Source organism: Melanotaenia boesemani, chromosome 13, assembly GCF_017639745.1.
Source record: "Melanotaenia boesemani isolate fMelBoe1 chromosome 13, fMelBoe1.pri, whole genome shotgun sequence".
NCBI lineage: Eukaryota > Metazoa > Chordata > Actinopteri > Atheriniformes > Melanotaeniidae > Melanotaenia > Melanotaenia boesemani.
In genome coordinates, this window is record NC_055694.1 from 6,437,613 (window position 1) to 6,463,782 (window position 26,170).

General features: G+C 39.2%; 1 protein-coding gene across 1 annotated transcript in view; it reads right to left on the minus strand.

Moving 5' to 3' along the window:
• The window catches only part of itga5 (integrin, alpha 5 (fibronectin receptor, alpha polypeptide)), a 32,860-nt gene extending 24,125 nt beyond the window's left edge, over window positions 1–8,735 (minus strand). The window contains exon 1 of the mRNA XM_042003367.1: window positions 8,343–8,735. Coding sequence (XP_041859301.1) covers window positions 8,343–8,551 — 209 coding nt within the window. The 5' untranslated portion in view covers window positions 8,552–8,735. The remainder of the gene's footprint in view (window positions 1–8,342) is intronic.
• Window positions 8,736–26,170: the final 17,435 nt, after the last annotated feature.

The window sequence follows — 26,170 nt, forward strand, 5'->3', positions numbered from 1 at the left end:
TTAAGAAGAAGACATCAGAGCAGTGAAAGAGCAGTTAAAATGTACAATATTTCTAGGCCTTATAATCTGCTGCAATTAATCCCACTTAACCCATCTATTACCTCAGATGAGAAAATACAGAAAGTTAGGGATGGCTAATGGGTAAAAAATCAAACAGAAGCATGCCAGAGTGCTTTGGTGGTCAATGCAAAGCTTTGAAATCATTTTAGCATTTATGGTTTTAAAAATACAAAAGTGTGGGGAAAAAAAGATTGGGTCAAAGAACAGAATGTGGGTTTAATACTTCATCATTAGTGTAGCTTTAATACCTCAAAAGAGATAAAGTACAATGCCAGATCCAAATGTGAAGCAGGAAATCCCAGTTTGTGTTGAAAGAAGGAAAAAAAGCACAAGTCTGTTCAACTTGGAGAGGAAGAGCTAGTGTACACCCCCCCCCCCCCCCCCCCCCCCCCCCCCCCCCCCCCCCTTTATATCTGACCTCATATACAAATGCTGGAATCTCCCAACAGAGATCCACCTGCACAATAATGTAAATCACAGAGAGGTTTCCTGGATTGGGATTCTCATCAGACAGCTGAAGAACTTGTTCTCGCCATCTTTAAAATGCTGACGCTCAAATACAGCAGGAGTTAGTAAATATGTACACCTGTCATCTGTAAGCCATCCAAATCTATTTGAGGGAAATGCATTTCAAAACCTACATGCACCATTACATTAGTTCTGTTTAAGGCAAAACATTTCAGAGCACAGGGGAAAAAAAGAAGAGGAAAAAAACAAAAAAACTTTGCAGAAATAATATCTAAACATGTGCATGCAATAAATAACACCAGTAAAGGAAGATGCACTCAATAGCAAGATCTTTTTTCCTTGAATCAGATTTGAACAGAGTCCAGCTATGTTTGGCTATGGCAGCTTTTCAAAGGAAAAAAATACAGGAAATAACAAAACAAGTAGATATTGCTTTAATCAAAAAGTTGGCAGCTAACACAAGTTTTTTTCTTTCTAGCTGCCTCACACTCATACATGCAGATGTGCAAATACAGATTCTCTTTCTCACACACAAACACAGACTGATAGTAATCTCTGAGCTCTGTTAATGAGCTAAAATTAGCATTTAATGAGCCATTATCTGGGTAGGATCTGGGTCCTTTAAGCATTCCCTATTCTACTGCCTATGTGCTTAAAAGGTAAAGCTGTTGCATTGCTCGCATTTAATGAAGCTCTGGCTGCAGTCGACTGAGTGCTGCATTACAAATTCCTTTGTAAAAGCAGAGGCTCTTGGGATTGGCATGCAAAAATATGTAATTAGTGGGGAGGGGGCAAGAAATCCTCAGCTGTTCACCAAAGGACAGACATTCTCATGAAGTGGGGTTGTATTTGTGCGGCAATTACTACAATGAAGCAAAACAAAAGATTTTTTTAATGGTAAGAGAAAGCGGAACATCACAGGTTTGCGAAGGAACGCCATGCCAACAGCCACAGCTCAGTACGGATCTGAAACGCTGTGAAGATTATGCCATTGGGCAACTTACTCTGCTCACCAGTGTGTTTTGACAACAGTTTATATAAACTAATCTTCATTTGGTAATCTCATAACCTCTTCCTACAGTTATAACTAACCCATTTCACAAGAGGAGATATTTGAACAATGTTCTTGCGGTGAGGCAGAGGGGAGATGAAACACACTAGCAGCGTCACGCTGTCATGTCAACTGCCACTAATGATTTCCATCACCCAAATGACAATTAAGCATTAATTAAGCTTCTATTAATGACTAGAGGTCCAAAGTCAGGAATGTGTAAACAGCTTCACTGTAACAGAGGCCTGTCTCATTTAAGGGTCAAGCAATCTGGGGAGATTTTACAAAAAAAAAAAAAAAAAAGACTCACCACACTATAATTGCCAGACTGTAACCACTATTTTTATGTGGGGTTGCAAAATTAAGGCTGATGCAGAGTGCTGGAACTTGCTGATGTGACATTATTGTGTGCAGCCATGGCTAATAGGGTTTATGATGAGGTTACAGAATGAGGTTGTCAACAGACAAATTCCAAGGTTACACCCTCCCAGCCAGCCCAGCACCCCATCATTCCAGATTTAATTGTCTTCCACCCAGCTGCAAGGCTGATGTCACTTGAACACTATTATAACAGCTTTAAGCTTGAAAGAGGGGAACAAAAATCAAAATCACATTTCTTAAGCCTGACCAGTGCCGGCTGCAGTTCCCCATCTGCCGCCATAAACAAGTCTCAATGAACGCCATAGCACTTACGCAAGGAAGAGGGTGTGGGGGAAGTAAAAGCACCAGAGGCTTTCAAAATTCACCAGCACTTAAGTAAAACATGCACAGTGCCTCATGGAATTTATACCAAGCATTCAACACATACTTAAACAATGGAGTGGTTCCAAATCAGTGAAAAGAAGTCAGATGCAGTGAGCTGAGAGGGTGCACTAAGAAGGAACACAGCCAGGGATTACTACAAAACCTAAAACAAATCAGAGATAACAGGGATTAGTTTGCTGGTTCTGATCCTTCTGTGTGCAGCAGCCTTTACTCTCCCACACCAAACATATAAAAGTCCTGTTATTTTATTCATAAGAAGTGCAGGAAATACAAATGTACCGAATATAACAATGATTGCAACAAAATATAACAATGCTGCTGCAGTTAAGACAACAGCGTACTGCAAACTGAAAACTGTTAGTTGGGCAAATTGTTAATATATTATAATAATATTATATATGGCTGCCACTGACATCTAGCTGCACAAAGCTGTTATTTAAATAATGAAATAAATATATCTATCATTTCATTCTAATCTGTATTACATCCAACATCAGCAATTTACAATAAAGCATTCATTCATTCATTCATTCATTCATTCATTCATTCATATTCTCTATCCTAACAACCGAATGCATGATTGCTAATGGTATTGTGACATGATGACAACCTGCTGTTTGTTTCACTGTGACTGCCTCTTTGTTTGCATAACACGTGGCTCAATGAGTTTCATAAATAACTATGAGAATCATTGTAAATTTATAATTTAACAACAAGTTCAGGACTAAAAGTTTCATGCTTAGCTAAGTTTATAAACTATTTTATAAATCCTAAAGAAATAGATGTCATTGGGCAATGAGTAGTGGGGATTAAATTGTCATCATATGATTAACTGATTGACTTTTGAAATGATGGTTGAATTATTGATTTTCTGTCAGTCATTTGACAGTTTGCTTATTAGTCAACGTCAATCAAACCCGTTTCATTAGGTTATGATGTCAGGCACCAATACTTCAGCATGATGACATTTAAATTTTGCTTGAGCCTGATTTTACTGTCTGAAATCTCATCGGGAGAATAATCAGAGAAAGGATGCTGCTTCTTTTCATGCAAATCTGAAGCATTACCATGGTCATTTTAACAGGTTAAAAGACACCTTTGTATCCTTGTAAACCCCTCAAGTGGAAGCCAGGTGGATTGTGCCAAAATGCAAGATACAATTTTCTCACTGACACATTTAAATAGTGCCTGGACCAATAAGAGCTGGAATATGGATCTGGTCTGTTAGCTTGCACATTCAGCAAAAAATGTAATAACTGAGTAACGTACCAGAGCAATATGGATTTTTCAAAGCATGTGCAACTTAAAAGTGAGATTTGCTGAATGACTGATATGAGAAACACAAGAAGTGTGTGTGATGACTCATTCTAGACCACATGGAGCCATTTCAGTAGTCTTGCATCCCGCTCAGAGCCAAGGCCAGACAAACTGTTTCAGTCCTTACAGCTGCCATATGGACGATCGTCTACTCACACACACCACATACACACTGTCAATGCTGCTGTCCAGGAGCACGAAGATGATGAGAGTAGCAGTGCCTGCTGAGATGGTGTGTGCTGACTACAGACAGTCTACTGTGCTGAGCTGAGGCCACATTTTTTGTTAACGGTCACATGGCTGTGGAAGACCGAGTTACGGAAAAAAGATCTGCAAGTTGCTCTACAAGCCTGGAGCAAGTCATGTCCTTTGCAACAAATTCATGGGCATTCCCATAACCTAGGCTGGACTTGAAAAGGGGGTTTGTGCCCACACAAACCAGTACTGATAAGATAAACAGTCCAGTCTGTTGAGGATCTGATCCCACATCACAGAAAAAACATTTCCTCTGTTTCCTCAAAAGGATTTTATCGTTTGGGAACAGATGGCTTGGAAATTACAAGCAGTGTTAGCAAGGGTATTCACAAAATGCCATTTATTGTCACATAGCACCCAGAAATGCGATTTGACAATAGATTAGGCTTTATGATTTTATGCCACACCACAGATCGTAGGAGTTGCTAGTCTGCTAAGTAAATCAGCAAGTTGACACCACCTTGAAGGAGTTTTTTTATCTTGCAACCTTTCAACAGGCAGCAATCATTTCAGATTTTAGCATCCTTGTGATGCTTTTAGAGTTAATGTGGAGGAAGCAGCAGCTGTTTTATCATAACCACTAACTTCTCAAGTAGTGCTAAGTGAGAAATTTGAAACATCTTGTTTTTCCAGAAAAAGAGTGCAATGACTCAGGGTCTCACTGATGCATTTTCTCATACCAAATACAAGCAGGGCACCCTGTCACAGTCTCACAGCCCTAAAAATCCCCCTGCAAAGGGGTTTAACTGCTGGTGGTTCACACCTCTCCACAATAGCCACATCAGGGGGTCCAGTCCTCTCACCTCAGGATAGAGAGACTGTTGTATTAAAAGGAGGAGTGGTGGAGGGGGTTGCAGCTGTCTGAGAACTTTGCCCCTACATAATCCAACTCCTTCTTTGCCCACACATGCATACAGACCAACACACATTCATGAGTACTGGCAGAGGTTACATGCCATTTCCATCTCAAATACTGCATCCCAATTCAAATTTCAATGACTCACATTTAAATTTAACTTGAAGAAAATGTCGTCATATGGTTATAGCTGAAAAAGAATAGCTTTTATCAAATTACCATAGACATGAGTCATTTCAGGAGCTGGAGTTAAAACAAACCAGACCTGCCAGCAGTCACAGATTAAATCTGGCGAAGTGTGAGTCAGGATAACCCCAACCAATCAGCAACTCCGTTCCAAAGTAGACATGGCGTCCTCGGGGCATTCCCTAACCAATACAGCGGAGGGTCTGCGGACCCTTTAAACACATCATCACCAACCATGCTGACATCTTTTTTCCAGTGAAACACACGGGCTCATTATATTAAGTCTCGTTTATGAACAGGCTACCGAAAGGTTCAGAGAAAGAATGCCCTGTAACCACAATAAACATCTATATAATAGTCCCAAGCTGACTACCATAGGTTTATACATTTGACAAAACGAGAAAATTAAAGCAACATCAATAAAGTAGTGAGTCATAGTGAGAGCTCCTACGAAGGGATACAGTGAACAGTTTCAACCATCAGATAAAGGGTCTCTTTGTCTGCATGCAACAAGGAGAACCTGGATGAAGGAAAGCTTGGCAGCTAAAATATACAACATGTGCTCCTGCAATTCAAATACGTATTGGTTTGATTTAGAAACTAATCTACAGAAAAGAACAGAAGTGAAAACGACAATGGTAATATGGATGATTGTATATGAGAAGGGACTTCAGCAGAGACAACACAAAAAAACAAAAGAGGCCCTGGTCCAATGTCAATATTTGTTCAATTCTAACCCTGTTTGAGAGGATAAACTACAGGAGAGCCCCCAGCATGGTAAAGTTAAGCTCTGTTTGTTCTAGTCATGGCCAAACTATCTGTAACCTGATGCACATCACTGCAACACACAAACCTTTTTACACACCCGGCCAGGTCTGTTATTATTGTCAACCTTGACCTGTGACCTTTTCTATCTCAGTACAATCCACTCCATTATTGCTGCCAGGCACCAGAGAAAGTAAAAAAAGGAGCCAGTTACTGTCATTTGACAAAAGAATCATCCCACAGAAATCCCTGCAGTTCTCATGGAGGGGGGTGTTTGCAAGCACTGACATACATAAACTACAGCTAAACTGAGAAAAGTCCATCTCTGTTGAACATTGAAAAAACATGCACAGCAGAAAAAAATAAATCCTCCAGCCCTTCCTGTGCATATCTGACAAGAGCTATCACACACAGTTCACAGTCATTATCCTCAGGCATACTACCATGGTGGGCCATCTACCAGTGTCCAAATTTAATTTTATTACTCAGGCCAAAGGGCAAGACAGGCACACATATATAAACTCATTGTCAAGGATTAGCGTCAAAGTTGGAGAAAGTAAGCCTTTGTATTTGTAGGCTTGATGGGTAGTATTTATGGACGGAAGAAATATCTAACTCCTCTCTACAGCTATATCTGCCATGTGTTTCATTTTGCAAATATATTATGGTAGTGTAAGCAGAGATAAACATGTTTGTCTAAAAGCTGCAATAATTTTATCAACAGGGTTGGTACTAGGTTCATGGCAGCTCATCATGACAAGGAGAATCTGTCAGCGCAACCCTCAGCTGACCTCACAGGACTGCTGCAACTCCCCGTTCCCCACATCTCCAAAGTGTGGGCGAGGATGATGTGTTGGCAAAGGAACAGATAAGAGAAACTCATTTCATGTCTGATATGTTTTGATGTATAAACCTCAGAAAAACTGCGGATGAAAAGTGGCAGATATATGTGGCTCACTGATAAAGGGATGGGTCATGGTCTTAAATCTGCTCTCTCAGACTTTGTTTTGTTTGACATCTGACTTATGAAAACATATCATCAGGAGGAAAATTACAGGCCAAGGAGTTGTACGAAGCAACACTTGAACACTATTCCCACTTTTCACATTAAAAATGTTGTCTCCACCTCTATGACCAAGGTGTTCCAACTGTAAAAAAAAAGGTTCATATTCAGTCACCAGTAAGATGACGTCTGCTGTGTCTGGTACTAAATGGCACAAGCGGAGATGATGGGGAGAGGGGCTAGACAGGGGGGAAGGTCTGGGCGATAGATGAATTAAAAAGCCCTGCAGAATGACATCAACATAGAAGGGAGTGAAGAGGGGGATGTGTGTGTGTGTGTGTGTGAGAGAGAGAGAGAGAGAGAGAGAGAGAGAGAGAGGTGAATGCGTATATGCTTCACATACTAAATCATACCATTCTCCTGAAGCCCCTGCTTCCCAAAGACTTAAAAAAAAGTAAGACAAATAGCTGCAGACTTTTTACAGAGACAGCAAAGGCCGGCGAAGAGGGGGGAGATGGGGAAGAGGGGGAAGTCTCCCTCGTGTCTGAGTGTCTGCCGTCCAGGGAAATGAAGAAGAGAAACAGGGAAACTCAAGCTGCTGCTGGCGGCCCACTCGGCACAAAGCCCTTTCTGAAATCCCAGCATGCCGGCTAGTTGAACAGTGGTCTTCTGGTGCTCAGCAGACACAGCCAGGAAGTCGGAATGGGTCTCAGTGAAAGTTATGCTCCTGATTATTGCAACTACATGGTTGCATCTGAGCCTGGTCAACACAAATGCAATACTGGCAATAACTAAAACTGATCTTTATATGTACTAAATTATATTCACTACACACTACTGTGACATTTGACAAGAGCAAAGGCATGTATAGGGGAGTTTAAATTCTAAAAATGACTGATGAAAAAAGCCTGTCTGGAAGAATGCTGAGACAGTCACTGCATGCAGTGTCACAGGGATCAAATCCCAACAGAGTCAAAAAGCATCCCACAGGTAGCATCTCAGCGGGATAAAATTGGATTTCTTAAGACTGAAGTAAGCAAGCATGTTCTGGAGTTATGAGGCAAGGTCAAATTAAATACTCCAAAATAAAAAAAATAAAAAATATTATTAATATTTTTTTGTACATTCGTAATTTCCTATTTCAGATCCTTAAATAACGAGGTATCTACTCTGATATCGGGATTTATACTATATATAATTCAGGACCCAAATTAATTGTCATGGAAATATTCAATTACAGTTAGCTGTTTGGACGCTGAGGGCGTCTGCGCTGTGCGTAAAGCATGTGCCCAGGGAGCACAGAGTACATAAGATCCCGATTAGGCTTAATATTAAAGCCAAAACGGCATTATAGAAGATAAAGACGTTTTCTATAGGAAAAAATAACCTATATCTTTAACAGGGTGTTGTAAATGTTCAAAATACTGACCAAAACCCACGAATACAGTCCAAAGGAAAGTTTGGACGTTGTGCGTAACATATTTGCGAACAACTGGGTGTGCTGAAGTGGTCATGAGGGAGATTTTTTAATTTATTTGTTTGTATGTTTGTTTCTTTGTTTCTTTGTTTGTTTAAGAAAGTCTTTTCTTTGTATCCTGTATCTGTAAGAATCTCACCTGGCAGATTCAGACAAGTAAAAGTCAACTGCATATCCGAAGTAGCTCCCTTTAGGTCCGCTGTAAACAGCTGGGTTCTCCACGTCCAGATTGAACGCCTCGCAAACAGGCTGAGAAAAAATGATTATGAGCCCGATCATACAAAGGAATGAGCGGGTGAAAAAGGCTACAGTCCCCGGCGCTGTTGTGCGAAATGGTTCCAACCCCATTCTTTAAAAAAGAAAAAAAAATATCCACTAAAGTTCGTTTTGCAAAACTGTCCACGTTTCTAAGCTTTTTAGTCCGCTGATTGATCCTGGAGAACAGAGAAGGGATATAACTAAAACTGCATCTCTGTAACTCTGACCAGCCAGTATCTCATTAATGCGCCGTCAGCGTCAGCTCCGCAGCGTCTTCTACTCTGCTTCTCTCCAGGCCCACGCCTTCTCTGCTCACCTAATACACAGCGCAGGGAGTTCCCACACCCGTGGCGAAATTTGGAGGTGGAGTCTGTGATTCCCTAAAAAAAAACATCTTCGAGGAGGGAACCTCTCATCTATTAACCTACCTACTTTACAAGTGGTAGAAAAAACAGTAACCATTATCCCTAAAACACAGATTATTAGCCAGATGAACAATGGATCCACGATCCTCCCTTTGATTTTATCTCACACTTATCATGGCCTTTTGAGATCAAAGTTGTTGCCAGAGAATTCAACTAGATAAGTGATGGAAAGTTCAATAAAACTTCACAACACGTTTTAAACTAGATTCCTTTTCTATCCAAAAACCACAAACACAATACCTACTGTTACAGTTTCCAATTTTAAACTTACAGCAATGACCTATTTGCATCTCTTGCAGTTCAATGTGTGATTCATGTGTATTTCTGTCTAATTACAGCATTGATGTGACTGCACATATGAGGTTCCTTGGTGATGTTTGAGGGGGGTGTGGGAACAGTTCATACTCCCACTTCTGAGCCACACAAGACTGAGAAAAGTGGTTAGACTGCAGAAAGCAACAACTCACTCCAATGAGACCTTTAATAAACCAATCCAGGCCTGCTGGAATTAGTGACTGTTGGTTTTGTTGATTCACTTGAAGCCTCAGGGATTGAATGCAGGGGCCAAATTTGGCTCCGTGGCTGTAGCAACATGAACTCTCACTCAAGTGCTGCTTGTATTTATAGCTCATGCAAGTGCCTCGAACACACCAAGTCTTACTGTAGACTGACGGGAGAAATCCAGTGTCTGGAGGGGCCAGTTTACAGCTGTCGAGGGCACTGGATAGTTCAAAGCCTTAATACAAGAGGGGTCTCATTCACTTACTGTGTTTTTAAAATAAGACTGTAAATGAATGGGAGCCAAAGTTAAAGGTGTGGTTTATAGAAAGATGGATTGCAGATTGGCTAGAATACGATTATTGTATGGACACATATTGATTAGCTAAAATTATGCATATTTGTTGTGTGTGTTTGTTGTATTCTGAAAGTCTGGAACCACAAGTCACACACTCTGACTCACTGATCTTACATATGAGGGGGCAAGCAAATACTTTGGAAACAGATAGTGCTGGTATCAGCTTTTAGTCATCTTTACTCTCTACCTGATTAAACATCACAGTTCTCATCTTATCTGTGAAGACACAATGATCTGTTTAAACTGTAGACGTTTTAGAATCTGAGATAGGTTAAATATTTCTTTCAAGTATTTTCTCTCCTCTTTTTCTTTACACGCACTAAGTTAGCTTACAGTCCAGTCACCAAGATTGTTAGTTTATTAAGCATATTTTTTGCCTGAGCTCTGTTCCGCTTTTGGTGATTTGGCCTTGCTAACTCTACAGTATTTCCATCTCCTCTTTTCCATTGAAAAAGGGGGTGTGGTTTTGTGCCAATGCTTTGGCTTTGACATACACATCTGAGGTGCAGCAAAACACTTACAGAGAATTTTGCAAAGTTCTACACAGCTGGTCAACAATTTTAAATATAGTGTATGGGAACATACATAGAGACACAGATGTCTGTCTTTCATTCTGTTAGTATAGAATATGATTTGCTCTAAACTAAGACAAGCTATTCATAATAGAAGCTTACTAAGTGTGAGGATAAGTGCTATTATCTTCACACTTAAAAGGTGTCATCACACTAGTAAAGGTATGAAATGATTTCTGGGAAAAAGTATGTACTATTAAAATTTCTTAGTATCCATATGACCTTTTTTAAATTATCTTAAGAGTTAGCCCTTTATATCAACTTGTGAAACAGTTACTGGGACAAACCATATCAGTAGATTATAGTAAACATGTTTATTTGTGGTGAATTTGAGTAGATGAGAGAAATTTATCTGTTGATTGGTTGCTTGTGAACTTTTGCATTTGTTTAGTAAATTAGGGTATTTTAATATTGTGTTCTATAAAGTTTTTGTTGCTTTTGGAACATTCTACATCGGTGTAATTTATTAGCCTTTGATTCTCTAGATCGAAATGTAAATCCACTTAACAGACCTTTTAAGTCTCAGTAGCTTACACATTATACAGAATCTTATATCTCTACCTTTATTTAATTTATACAAAGAACACAGTGAAAAGATTCATGATATTTATGGCTTCTAGCTGTTTCACCTTTCTATCAACCATGTGCTATGCTAGCTAAGGTTGCGCCAAGCTAAAGATAAAAAAAAGTTAAAAAACTTAGTATCTTTGTAGTCTTTGTTAAATATGTTGACTTAAGTTATTGTTTACACAGATAAAGGTGAAGATGAGAGTGGAGAGTCAGAGAAATGAACTTGTTCAGCAGTTTGATGCCTTTGTCTTATTACTTTAGCTGCTACTAGCATAAAATGCTCAAATTTCTGACTGAACTTAATTCAGTAAAGTTTCATGGTAGGTTTTAAAACAGCAGTAATTATTATAATGATGATGATAATATGAAACAGAAAAGACAGCTTTTCAAAATCAGAGTTGCAGAGTTGTATTGCTTTATGAAACCATAAGATGGTAAATGTTGACGATAAAATATAAACAAATACTTATGAATAGTAGAAACTTAAGATAAATCCACTTGAAATAACTAGAACTAATTGATTATGAAAGTGAGTTTTATTTTATTGAAAATACATAGTTGAACTGACTAAAATACTAACAAACAATACGAAACTCAGAAAAATTCCCCCAAACTGTGAAGGCCTAGTAAGAGATACAGTGAGATTTAAGTCCTTGTCACAGATCTGTTCCGGCATATAGCCACAACGAGGAGCCCCTTTCTTAGCCAACTTTTCCCATTTTCATAAATCTACCACACAAACTGGCCTATTTCTATGCTGGTGTGTCATTTCACAAATCAATATGGTGTACTGATTTGTGAAAACAGAGGAGGCCTCAAGTGAACTCATTGGTCCGTAGTGTGGTGCATAAAATGTGTGTCCAACATATCCCTTTCCCATCCCTAGTTAGGAAAAAGCAGTACACAGTTTTGTGTACAATGGCCACACGATATTAAAATATTTAGACTTGTTTCAGTGCTGCTTGTTTACACTTTTAAATCTTGCAGTGTGCTAGTCTCATACATCATGCGTTATCATGTTACACTGTCATGACGCCATGCCAGCTTGGTGTGTGAAAGCACACATGAGGCAGGTCCGTTCTTCCTCTAATATTACCCAATATTTCACCTGCACCCTGCAACAAAGGTGCATCAGTCCTGGCTTTTAGAAAGTTCCGAAAGGGGCTTCAGGAACCAGCAGGATCACAATCAGCTATCAGATTAAAAAAAAAAAAGAAGAATACAAACACCTGGTGCTGTAAACTTCTCCCTCTTCTTAGTTCTCTCACAAACAGGGAACTGATGCTGATGTTCTCCATGGGGTGCAGACACCCTGGCAGTTGCCATTACACAACTGTTAGCCTTTTAACAACAAACAAAGAACAAACACTCTGAAAGAGACAACAAATAAAGTCCACAGCAGTAATGTCTGTACACACCACAAGCCAACTTTACCACCAACTAGAATTTTCTGGTTCTCGCTTGTTTCTTTCAAGTCTGCATGATCCATTCAAATGTAATAGATTTTTACATTTTGGTAAAGATAAAGTCTGACTGAGCAAGGATATTGGAGGTAATAATCGACACCACCATGTAATAACTTCACAGATTCTCAGAATGAGTTATAGATTTAAAGTCCAACCCTGAAGCTTCTGTTGAGATACCTTTTAAACACACAAAGCACACTTTCCTTCCTCCACCGTCCTCTCCTCTAACCGTGGAAATGCAGTGATACACATCTCACTGACAGGAAATTCCACCAATGTAAAAGCCTGCCTGGGCTTCCTGTTTCACCAACTTCCTACTCTGTTACACTTATAAGCCAACGCACACCTTACATACACACATTAAATTCTCTACTGCTTTGCTTTCCTTTCTGTGCTCCGAAACATTCCCCATGCACAAGAAAGAAGGGTGGTGAGGTGTTGATGATTGCTGCAGCCAATCTGAAACATTGCATACTGGATGACAGATTTGTCATGAAGGGGGGGAAATCCTGAGCTGGCCACTGTTGCTGAGTGGACTGTCCATTGTTTTCAATACAGGCTCTTAGCAACGTAGAGGCTGACTGAATCATTTGATTGTTTTAGAAGGAGAAATCATCCCAGAGGATCCTTACAAGGCAAAGATTACCCACCCTTGTGCGTTATGGTTTCCTCTTGTGAGCTTGTACTGTCAGTTCAGACAAGTTAAACAACGTGTGTGAGTAACAAGATGATCCAAACAGTGTCCATTGTTTAGTTGGCTTGTTAAAACAGCCACAAAACACCTCCAAATGAGCAGTGGTGTTTTTATGTACATCTGCTAATCAGTCTGAGGGAGCAGGGCAGTAAAGCAGCGGCATGCAAACTGTTGGGGGGTGAAACGACCTCCCTTTCAAACCCCAACACCCCCATTCTACACCCAATAACATAGACACAAGTGTCTCAAACAGCAACTGACCTACCTGCGTTTAAAGCAAGCACTGTGCTTGAAAAAGTCTGGAGTCTGTTCCACATCAGTGATCTTGTTTGCCTAAATATACAACTTTTAAAAGGCAGTGTTAAATGCTTGACATCATTTAATGGGAGGTCATTGAGGCAAAGAGCCCAGGCTGATGGAGCAAGACAAGATGCAAGCACTCAGCCTCAAAGCATGAACCAAGGTGGGCTTAAGAGCAAATCCCTCTCAAATTCCAGGGTAAATACTGAACCATAAAACTGATAACACTTTCAGCTGAATCACAGCAAGACATATTTGATACCACAATGAAAGAACAACATAAACTGCAGAAGGCAAAATTTCTTAACTTGTTTTATTGGCAAACCTATGAACAGGAATATTAAAAGATCACAACCAAAATGACATGCATGCACAGCCAATCTCACAGTTTTGCATTTAGGCCTATGCTTGAGGTGTCATGTTTTATTTTGATGGCCTATTTGTCTCTCAGAGTAATGTTGTAACTCCCCCCGACCCCCTTCAGTGTTTTGCCGCTGGGCCAGGCGTGCTGCGGAGCCGCCGCCAGGCCTCGCAGTGAAGGAATGTGGCTGTTAAAAATGTGTGTATCTGGGGGTACAGCTGGAGAGGGCAGTGAATCAGTGTGATCACTGGAGAGCCTTGGGGTATTGTTTCACATGCAGATTCACACACACACATTTAACCATTCACATACTCCCTCCAATTTGCTGCTGTTGTGTTCCCACACCCACTATCTTGGCTAAACATATCTGACAATGCACATGAAAGCAGTGGCAGCCAGCTTCCCAGGACAAAAACAAACTGCACTAAAGTTAAAATAGATATTTAAATATACAATTTCTTCTTATTTTCAGAGACTAAACAAACATGCTCTTTTTTGCAGCCTGTTTTTCTTGTTGCTGAAACAGTATGCCTGAAAATCAATCACTGCTGCTTTAAGCATATACAAATATTTATATTAGGATTATTGAAAAGGACATGGCCCTCTTAGGAATATCTTAAAATATAAATGTAGTAACTTGAGAAGCTACATGCGACTAATTCATAGCATCAGCAGACACATCAGCAAGCTTCAGCACCTCATCAGATGAATGGAAACACGTATTTTACACCATCAACAGCAAGATCCATATAGATGGAACAACTGAATAAAGAAAAAAGTTTCCCATGAGGCCTCGTCTAAGTGTTTGCAAAAAGACAGGTGGACAACAGGACATTCCTGTTTTGGGGGGATGGGGAGGTAACAACATTATGGGTGTAATACATTATCTCTGTTTCCTGAATGCTTGTGGGTAATGTGTTCAAGTTTTCTCTTCCTTCCTGGAGTAGAAGTTGTCATTTATCACTGTTTTGTCTCACTCCACCATACAGTGCACGATCATTAAACATAACGTTTTAAATCCTTACACATTTATGCATCATATAGTGACCACTGCTTGCATAAATCATGTTGTCTGTAGATACAGAGCATATTGTTAATTATACTTGTATATTATTTTGGAATCATTTATGAATGCAGGAGCTTTTTCCTAATTCTCTCTTTTGTGTCTGAATTTAGTATTGCTGATAGTTGCAGTTCCAAGAAAATTTAACAAACAAAATGTGACCATACATATATAGACAGAAGCTCTTCACTTTAGTCTTTAAAATGCAAAACACTAAGGCAGCACACCTGAAATACAGGAAGAAGAATTTATTGAGAATTAAGATAATGGAGGATTTACAACTTGAATGACAGGTGACAATGATTGCAATACAAATGACACCACTGAAAAGCCCTGGAAGATATGTAGACCTTAAGGGGTGCCATGCAGTGCAAGCTATTATTTGGAAAAATGAATACTGTGCAGGAGTACTTTAGACATGCTTGCACTCTAATACAAGAAGCCCTTCGATCAAAACAAATTAGTTCATACCTTTAAATGCAACCCGATGTGGCATCCTCTGAACAACTGCTATTACAAGCTGCAGGAGGGAATTAATACCACCTTATCATGACAGATTAAATACTGGTCTCATGCATGTTTTTTTTTTGCAATCCTCAAAGTCTTCTTAACACTATAGAAGGGGTGGATGTTGTGATTACATGCTACACCTAACCATACAGTTGTCAAGGTGTGTGGATGATTAGGAACCAAATGCAGGATGAAAAGGCAGGAGGCAGATAAGGGCAGGAATAAAAGTTCATTGATAACCCAAGGTGAGCAAATTAAACGAGGGACAGGTGAAGCAAATTAACAAATGAAACCACACACAAGAGGATGAACTACAAAATTAAACAAGAAACAGTAAAGCCAACAAAACCCAAAACCACAGATCATGATAATTTCATTCATTCATTCATTCATTCATTCATTCATTCATTCATTCATTCATTCATTCATTCATTTATTCATTCATTCATTCATTCATTTTCTATACCACTTATTCCAATTCACAATCACAGGGATGTTCATTTTATTCATTAACATTTCAAACAAAATTATAGTTATAACCTAAAAGAGAGTGCATAGTTTCTGTGGTTCTGATCCAGCCTAACTTCGGTTTCAAATGACCAGGATGGTGTTGAGAAAAAACGCAAGTCAAGGTTTCAAAGCACAAGCCCACAAAATGATGAGTACAATCTTCGTGGTTATGTCCATTTATTGTTCAAGTTTCTTTCTTGGCCCTAAACCCAAAAGGAGTCAGACCAAAGCCAGCCTTTACTGGGGAAAAGTTTACTGCAAGTATTCTGCGGCCAAGTAATGTAGTACTGAGATGACAGAAATGGGCAATCTGACAGGAAAGTGGTTGACTAACTATCAGCTGTGCAGTTAACGTGACTATGAACATTCATGCTTTATCTCTGCTGTCTGACCACTTCCTGGTGTATTGTGTTGCTTCCTGTCCAGACTTACTGTACTTAGCTGCCACTGCTGAACAACGTCGTTGGCCGTAATTGATGTGGAGGTCTCAAAAGAATGTACCATACTTCAGATGTGTCACTTTCTATAAATATAAAAAAAACAACATGTATGGTGGTGAGTCACATTACCTATTTAAACGTTAGACCTACTCTTTGACTTCCCTTAATCTGTCCCGCTCCTCCTTATAAGTCAGTGTTGATGTTAATGCTGTCCAGACCACCGAGGTGTCACGTACACTTGCAGAGCCTTATATAGAAGCCATCAGAGGGGTATGATCGCTGCTTGAGTAGCATCAGCGGGTGTGAATCAACATGCAGATTCTCTGTCATGCTGCTAATGTACAAGTCACAGCAAGGTCACACTGAAGTGGTCTGCTGAGATTGGTTGGTAATAGCTCACACCCTTTCTCTCAGTGAGTGAGGGTTGGTGACAGGTCAAGCACAGGACAAGTAGAAGCTGAGGTTGAAGAAGGATATAGCATGTCCTCTATATGAATAAGGTTACATCTCAAACTAACTAAAACATGGAAACTAACAGAATGGACGAGTGGAAGTGAAGTCAACTGCATGTATTATTGTTTTTAAAACCTCTTGAAATTTGACTAATTTATTAAATCTGATTATAAAAGATCTCAATCAGGTGACCTCTTGAAATATAAGCTAAAATTGTAAGTAGCAAATCATCACGTGACCTGAACATGTAGCTTAAATCTTCATTGAGCGTCAAATGAATGCATGTACCATATGAAAATGTGGAGGGAAAACTAGAGTCAGGTATTTTTATTGCTGTTGATTCCTACTCTGGGACATCTCTATGGAAAATCTTTTTGTTTTTGTGGCCATCAGTAAGCCTCGACACTGAATCTGTCATAGCTTGTACAGCTACTCTCCTGGCTCCATAATTCAAGCAGCCTGTTCTGTGAGTAAAAATAGCTTGTCCTTCTTGTCTTTTGTTCTGTTCTGTCAGGGTTTATCCATATCCAGAGCTCGGAGCCTGGGCCCAGTCACCTCTGGATAACCCAAATTTGTAGAAAAGACTTTTATTGGGAGTCCTTGGCACATCTAAGGAGCTCCTGCTGAATTATTAAGAGAACCATGTTTCCAGTGTCGCAGTGAAACAATCCCAGTCTTCCTGCATTTGTTTTAAGGAATGTTATGTTTTGTTGCTGTTCTTTAAAGGAAAGGGACTCATATTACAGCTTAGTTAACATCACATGTGTGACAAACATGTTGATGTCTGCATCTGACACTATGCTCAGTGCTGCATTCTTTCTGTCTCAGGAAGAAAAGATCACCTCAATCACCTTTATTCTGCTTTAATATTGAACTTACACAGCACTGCATGATTATAATAATGGAATTATAACCACAGCATTGACAAATGTTCTTTCTTGAACACACATTGCAGACATATCAGGTAATGTAACATAACACAGCTAAAGGCTTAGAAAAAGACCACCTACATTCATGGCAGCTGCTGCAGCAGCATTGTCTTCCCTGCAGAGAAGATGACAAAATATACATTTTTAACAGCAAAGCTTCAGCTCTTATTTCACTCACAGTAAAATTTCTGTAGTGGAACACCCAGGTAGAAAACAACAGGAAGATATTATCTTACCAAATGCTTAGAATCTCATAAAACAACCACAGGAGATGAAAGGTTGGCATTACTCAACAAAATAAACATTTTGATTTTCTATTAACTGTTTTTCTTATTTATTTTATTTATTGGAAAGGGATTTTTAAAAAAGCGTTTTTTTATTTTATTGCCATGACCTCAAAAAAGATCATGAGTTCACAACATAAACAGTTAAATTTCTTGTGACCTGTTGCATTTCTTGAGCCGAATAAACTAATTCATTTAGAAAAAAACAGCTTTGTTTTCTTGAGATCAGATGACAACAGAGGAGAATTAAAATATAAGAAATTATTTCAGCTTTTATGACTGCTATCATGACCCTTGAAGATGATCACTAACTAAACACTGAGTCAAATATGTAGTTTTGTTGTTTCAGCTGCAGCCATCAGGTCCTCCAGTGAATACTGAGAAAACAACCATTATTATATTGTGACAATATTTAATAATATACTTGACACATGAGCTGAAAAATGATGGCATTAAAGAGCAAGTGTTGGCATTTTTGGCTGCCCTGTTTCATCATAGTTTGCAGTAGCAACAGTAATACAGCTGTAAAGAGTAAAGTTATGTTTTCTCCATCTGCCTTTCTACAGGGGTTCTCATGGCCCCACATGATATAAAATTAATCATCTGTGTAAGCCCACAAGGGTCTATGCTGACCCCTGAGCATCTACAAGTAGCCCATAATTTGTATTTCTACTGTTTGCTTGAGTGTGCAAGAGCCAAGAACACATCTTCTTTTTCATCATTTAAACAGCAAGACAAGAACACACACAGACATGTTCCCTCATTTTCCTCTTTCTGTCATGAGATTGCTGTTTCCCTTCCTAATGCACACCTGAAGAATGTGCTATCATCTCATGCAGATTCACATGTAGCTAATCTGATGCTCTACAACTCAGTTTAATTAGGTTTACAATGTTGAATGCCCCTGACAATTCAAATAAACAGAAGGATGAATCTTTCCTTTCCAGAATCCCTCAGGAAGTGGAAGTACTTTTCGAAATGCTGATTCATCTCTATGACTGGGTTGAAATATCTCACACCAAAGAGTAACTGACCATTCATGGAAATACCTGTCTCATTAAAAAAAAAGAGCTGAGCATCTAACACTATGCACTAATGTTTGTGCAAAAATTGATTCATTCTTCCTAATGACTTCCCTTAGAAGAGATGGAGCTGCCAGCGTCTTGTGACTCAGTTTTTCTTCCAAAAGCAATTCTAAATAAGGCAGTGTGCTCCTCTGTGCTGTTTATCAGCACTCACTGGTGCTCACTGTTTCCTCTTATGACCTGACACAGTGCAAACAAGTCACAAAAGGATGAAATGTAGCCTCTGTTTGTTATAGAACTTCTTACGCATGACCAGCATTTTCAGGAGAGGAGAGGAGAGGAAAGGAAAGGAAAGGAAAGGAAAGGAAAGGAAAGGAAAGGAAAGGAAAAGGAGAGAGGAGAGGTCTAGTGGCCTTGAAATCTGATTCACAAAATAATGGAGATGAATCATCTGATGTCCCAATGTCCCAAATTACACAAGTACTCCAGCCCTTCCCCTCCACTCCCATTTCAGAAAAACTTAACCTTTCGTCTCCTCCAGCTCACTGCTGGCCTAACCGAGTTCAAAGTTGAAGCTGGGTGGTTATCTGTGTGTGCATGTGATTGCCGTTAGGAGCTTTATCCATTTGGCTAAATCAATACACTGTCAAGCAGCAGAAATTTTTCTCAAATATTGAGCAGCCTCTGTTTTAAAGACTTATCTCAGTTAAGTGTTTTGCTGATGTTCTTTTTATCAGCCAGCGGCTCTGATCTTGTGAGTGGATGGTGAAATCTCAGATACAAAGCCTGCCTCTGAGGGCAAATGATGGTTAAAAGTTAGTTATTGGCACAGTTCTTATATCTTTCTTTTTCTGCCCATTTCCCACCTCCTTTTCTCCTTCATCACTCCTTCAGAGGTTCCCTCCAGAGCAATGCACCAAAAGCCTCACTCCTCATGTGAAATGTGTCTGGTTTCTATTAGTGATTTGGCTCAGGCGTCTGTGTGCATTCTGTCTAGGTACAGGAGCTCTTAAGGCTGAAATTTCCCTTTTTACGAGACAACCTCCATCCCTCATTCTGTCTCTCTCATTTTGACTCACGCACATATAGACTGTAACAACCCAAAGTCACCCCCACTGTACCGCCCCTGCAACAAGGGAACATGAACAGCCCGGAACATTTGAGTCTCCCTGTAACGCTTGTGTGTTAGCATGCATGTTTCCATGAGTAAGAGGCGGGGGTCGGACTCCCAGAGGAGCTGCCGTCATGGGTGCGGTCAGCTTCTTTTTCGACCGACCCAGCTCAGCTTATCGGGAGTTGGCTGAAACACAGCCACTGAGGAGCTAATTTACTCTTAGACTAAATACTTTGTTGTCTTCGTAATACCCCATGTGAACAATAATGACGTGTGTCTGTGAGTAAGAACTGAAGATCAAAGAAAAAAATTGGATAAGGTTTGATAAGTGATGTATATGAAAAAAAGGTAAATAGTGGATTTGGAAGTAATATGAATCTTAGAAGAACTCCACAAAACTGTTGACCATTTAGAAAAACAATTTATAAGTTTGGCTTTTTCCTTTTTAATGTTAGGCATTCTTTAAATAGTCAGCAATATCTGACTGTTATGCTAAGATATGCTTAAAAACTTAAGAAAAGCATGCAAAAAACCAAATCAAAGCTCATCTTATGTGTCATATGCCACATTTAATGTCTGGATCCAGCACCTCCCATTATCCTTTTTGATAGCATCCTTCATTAGACCCTGAATGCTTCCATGTCTGCTTCAACAGCTGCTTCCTTGTATTTTAGTCGTGGCACAGGTCATGCTGATGATGTTAATGTGACGGAGAGAAACGAGGTTTTGGATGAAGAGAGCAAAGAGAGTTAACATACTGGCCCTTTGTCTCAGCTGAGAGGCCTGCCTGTCGATGACACAGCTATGGAGACCTCTCTGTCTTTACTGTGGAAGTCGAACTTTCCTCCACTCATGATGAGTTATTTCCAGAGCAATGATGTCAGGCATTGTAACATTTTGAACCATAACCTCTTACAGCCAAGTAAAATCATCACATGCTTAGCAAAAAAGGAATAGTTTGTATGTTAAACTGCTTTCTGCACTCTGAAAGACCCTAAGATGTTGAGTTGAGAAATTTTGATGAAAAACATGTTAAAGATATTTTATGTTCAAAGTAAAAAGAATCTTTTTGATCCAAGGCTCTGCTGGAAATCTGTAGTAGCCTCTGAAGATGTGACTTTTTTTCAGTTATCAACACGTCAGTCTTATGAACCTTTACACAGATGGTCAAAGGTAGACATTTTGAGGCAAACAGAATGAACTCAGTGTCCAGACTGTATCCAGGTGTTTGAATGATCCACAACCTGGACGACAGAAAAGGGGGGCAGAATTCCACAGGTTCCCTCTGGTTCCTCTGACCTCGGTGTACCAGGTGTTCATATCTCTCAAAATACTTCTTGATAAGAAAAGATTTCACATGAAATCAGGACAAACACATGCAGCTTCACAAAGAAGCAACACAAACATCTGCATCAGAAATGATAAACTGACATCCCTTTGTCTCGAGCAAGGGAAGCTGTGTCGGTAACTTCATGACAACAACCAGTTATTTCCCACTTCTGGCATCTGGAAAGTCTTTATTTACCATATGACTGATCTGAGGCCAGCCTGTTCTCTTTGCTGATGTTTACCATATAAAAGGCTGTAGATTCAGGTTGAGTCAATAAAACAGCACTAAGAGTTGGTCATGAAGTGTTGCTACGAGAATGACAAACTACACCTGCATCTGCAGTCTGTGACTCCACTCCTACTCATGTCTGCTGTCTTCGAGTTTGTTCAGGAGACATCAGGTGTGTGTGTGTGTGTGTGTGTGTGTGTGTGTGTGTGTGTGTGTGTGTGTGTGTGTGTGTGTGTGTGTGTGTGTATGTGTGTGTGTGTGTGTGTGTGTATTGGGGGGTCTGCTGACTTGCACATTTTAGTGATTAAATACAACAGTTTTATGGTATTCTTGAAACAGTGACTTCCTGTGAACTCTTACTATGGTTACTGAGTATCAAAACAAATCAGATAGGAGGCTGGTTCACCTTTTTATTTGTACACACTAAAGTAAATAATTTACCATTTTTACCAACCCATTTTGGCACTGCAATGGACTGCTGACAGGTCCAGGATGTACCCTGTCCCTTGATAGGATGTACTCCTGCTCCCTCTGAATTGGAATAATTGGTACAGAAAATAGATGGATGAATGTTTTTTTTTTCATTTATTTCCATTTATTATACTTCAGTAAATAAAACTTTGCAATCCAAAGCCATGATCTCCTCCATGGAGGCCAAAACTCAAATTTGTTTTCCTCTTTTGGGTTTATTGGCAGTTCGCAAATCAATTAAAAAGTGCATTACCACCACCAACCATACTGAAGTGTGCAAGGGAAATAAATCAGGAATTCCATATTCTTTTTCATTAAATTAGTTAATTTTCCTGTTGTGATGGAAATTATTGTGTGAGCTGGCCTAAACTTTTTTAAAGCTGTCATAAAGATGAAGCATTACTGTTACACTTACAAATTATCAGGTGACCTTTTCACACTAAAAACGAAACTTACAGACGCTGGCCAGACTCTCTTGTAGCTTCCTTTTCTGTCCACTAGCAGGGTGAAGTAAAAGGCAAAGGATCATGAACTGTCTCAAAGTTTGTCTAGTTTCATCTTATGTAAAACTCTCTCCAAATAGTTCAGTTTACGAAGAACTCTCTCTACATTACCCCTAGCAACAGCTATTAATAGAGATCTCCATCAAGTGATGATGATGATGATGACAGTTGGTAAAGGCGTGATCAGAAATCTATATAACTTTGTGACACGTCCTTGTTTGTCAGAGAGATCTCTCTGTATGCTTGACTGCATGATTTTTTTTTATATATTTCTCTTTGCTATAATAAACTTGTAAAAGACAGTTTGACTCGGCATCATTTTTGATTCTCCCCACGAAGATTTTTTCCAGCACACTGTCTAGTTACGGCTCAAAGTAGCCGGACAGTAAACTTGGTCATAGAGAATGGATGGCATGCAGCAAAGGGGCCCAGGCTAAGATATGAACCTGGGTCGACTGCTGAAGCCTCTATCAGTCTTTTCACACCAGCAGGACTCCGTGTGCCGGTGCTGGTTTCTGAACTTAATTTTGAGCCAGCCAGCATGTTAAGACCAAAGAAAATCCCACTACAAGTAGATGTAAATGGGTCATTCTAAGAAAATGAAAATATAACAGTTATTTCAGTAAAGTGATTAGATACCAATAGAGACAGTTTTTAACGATAGATTAAAATTGCTGTCACTAACCTTTGATTTTGTTAAACATTGCTCCCTTAAGAAAGTGAAGAAGGAATACCATGAAAGTATAAAAGACTTGGACAAAAGTGTAGCTGGGCATGATATGTCCATCTTTCAAACTGCTGAAAGCACTACAGCTGCACTACCAAGTCAACTAAACACCGCCCCTTTAAAATCTAATAATGTAAATATTTCCATTTTTACTGCTTTGCTATCTTCATTTAAAAAAGGAGGCTACCAAACCCATTGTGTTTGGCAGTATTCATCCCACCTTTTTAGTTTAAACTGGCCTGTCAGAGCAGACATCTAGAAAATGAGTAGACAAAATTATCTGCAAAAACATGAGACTTCCTGAAAGTATTTCTTCATTTTTTCAGGTAATGGATTAACACTTCAAGTGTAATATTCTAAACAAACTATCATGGAATATGTACACACAGGAAACCAAAAATAAAAGAGGCCTACCTTAACAAGGATTGTGTGAAAAGGGCTATAAACTCATGGCACATCTCAGGGTAGTAAGCAGTTTTCAGAAGAAATGAAGCAGTGGTACCTTAGCATCAACTTCATTAAATACCTCAGCAACACAATCAACAGATATCTTCACTATATCTTAATTGTTCTTCACATTCTGTTGTTAATTTTGCTTCTTTTAATGTTTATTCACAACCAACAATCTGACAAACTGCTTTCATAAGGTGGTCATACAGTACGTAAAAAGGCTAAAAAGTATTGTAATGAAACATCATTACTGTGGTAATGGTGTGTTGCATGATGTTTTTCTGAAACATGGCAGAAAGAAGTCAGTTCGAGTTTGTTCTATTCTTGTTTTCACAACAGTTATCACTATTTTGTTAAACTGAGAATTGTATTTCACATTAAACAGACTCAGATTTAAAAGGACTCTCAAGTCATTATTTCTGAAGAAAAAAAATGTTCTTAAGACATTTTTTTACAAAAGCAGTTCAGTCATAATTATTAAAAACATTTTCCATTAGTGAAAGGCATTGTTGTGAATTTGCTCAAAATAAGTAATAAACTAAGATAAAGAACAACTTGTGTATGATAACTTCACAGTCTGAATGAGTATGTACATTTTTACAATGGTCAGGTTTATTCTGTAATTGAATAAATTAAAGAACAATGCATCCTGAACTAGAAAAAAAAAAACCCACATTCATTTATAGAAACAGTTTAACAACTTGGGTAAAATTCTTTTATGTCAGGGAGTAGGAGACAGCCAGTCCAGCTATATCTACCAGCAGCTTTCACACTGTTTTTGTTCAGATTAACCCAGACGATAAGCTATGTTAATTATTGAGCTTTAGAAGTGTAAGTAGACATATTTTGTCAACAGATGAGAAAGCCAGCGAGACTACTCCCCTCAGTCTCTGTTCTATGTTGCCTAATCTTTAGCTAATCATGGAATTCATGTATAAGTACTGAGGGGAGCCTAAATTTTCCAACTGCCTTCTCTGCATGTAAAAGAAGGCAAGCTGGGTAAAGGCACTGGGTACCATCATTACCACAGCATGAGGCTGTACCTTCGCTTTTTCCTTTACTTTAGCCACACCCCGCTCTAACAATTATGAGGGTGTCCAAACCTTCCACATTCTGTCACTTAATTCTTCTCGTATGGAAGTACAAGTTCTTCCTTTATTGTTCTAAATCTAATGTGATTCAACACACTCCATTCTTAACTTAATTTAGAGAGACAGGAGAGCGAAAGAAGGAAAATATTAAGGTAATGAATGAGGAGCAGCTGTTCAAACCCAACAAAGTACTTCTATGACTCATTGGCTTGTACCCTCTAATCACCAGTAACAGGAAAAAGAAAAAAGCAGGATAGAACACAGACTTTCAGGTGACTCTACAAAGAGTGTGTTGATCCACCTGCCAGCTGCTAGTGGGGGGGTCTGACTACTCAGGAGGGCAGGCTGTGATTAGTAAAAGGCTGGGAGATGACCTCCAGTCTCTGGGTGAGTGGTCACACTCTGCAGGAGTCTAATGAAGGGGCCTGAATGCAAAGAAAGCCCTACAGGGTCAGAGAGAAACTACAGGAGCTTCTAATCTGGTGACACCCAACACAGAGGGCAGAGGCCCAGACACATGTATGCACATGTGTGTGTGTAAGTGTATGTGTATACATGTGGTTTAGCCGAAGTGCCTTTTAAAGAACCAATTTACTGTAAATACAGAGTAAACTTGATCACAGTTATTATTTTTGCCTCCACCACAGGATTATATGAATATTTAATGAATAGAAACAAAATCGTTTATCAAATTCCTCACTAGATTTAACTATTTCAGCAACTCAGTCATTCAGGACCTCTTTGCCATAAAATTAATATTAATGTTTTTATAGGGGCTGCAGGCAGGTGTTTGAATAGCAGGTGCTCTGAATAAGCTGCATGCACTTACGCCCAAGATGATGCTGTGTGATGAAATCATGATCTTACAATTTAAAGAATGACTATTGTGGGGAGGGGGAAGAGGAAAAATAAATAAATAAATCACTGCCTCTAGCACTACACAACAGAATCTGTATCTATCTGGACTCAGTAATCTGACTACCACTTAATTAAAATGTAAGTCGCTTTGGAGAAAAGTATCTGCAAAATGACTGTAGAATAAAATAAGAATAGAATAACAGTCCAAATAAATATCCAACAAGGATCCAAACAGCTGACAGAAAAGAAGCTGGAGGAGAACAGGCTGAAAACAAACCAGCATGGATGATGAAGACTGAAAAACAATGAACAGAGAAGAGTTGGCAGTGAATATATACTGAAGCCACAAACTAATGGCTAACAAGCATTAAATAATTATCTAATTAAGACCAGAAATAAAAGTCAACAAAATGCACAGCAGAGGGGGCTTTACAAAAGTAACTGAGCATCGGAAAACAACAGCCCTTTTCACAGCAGAT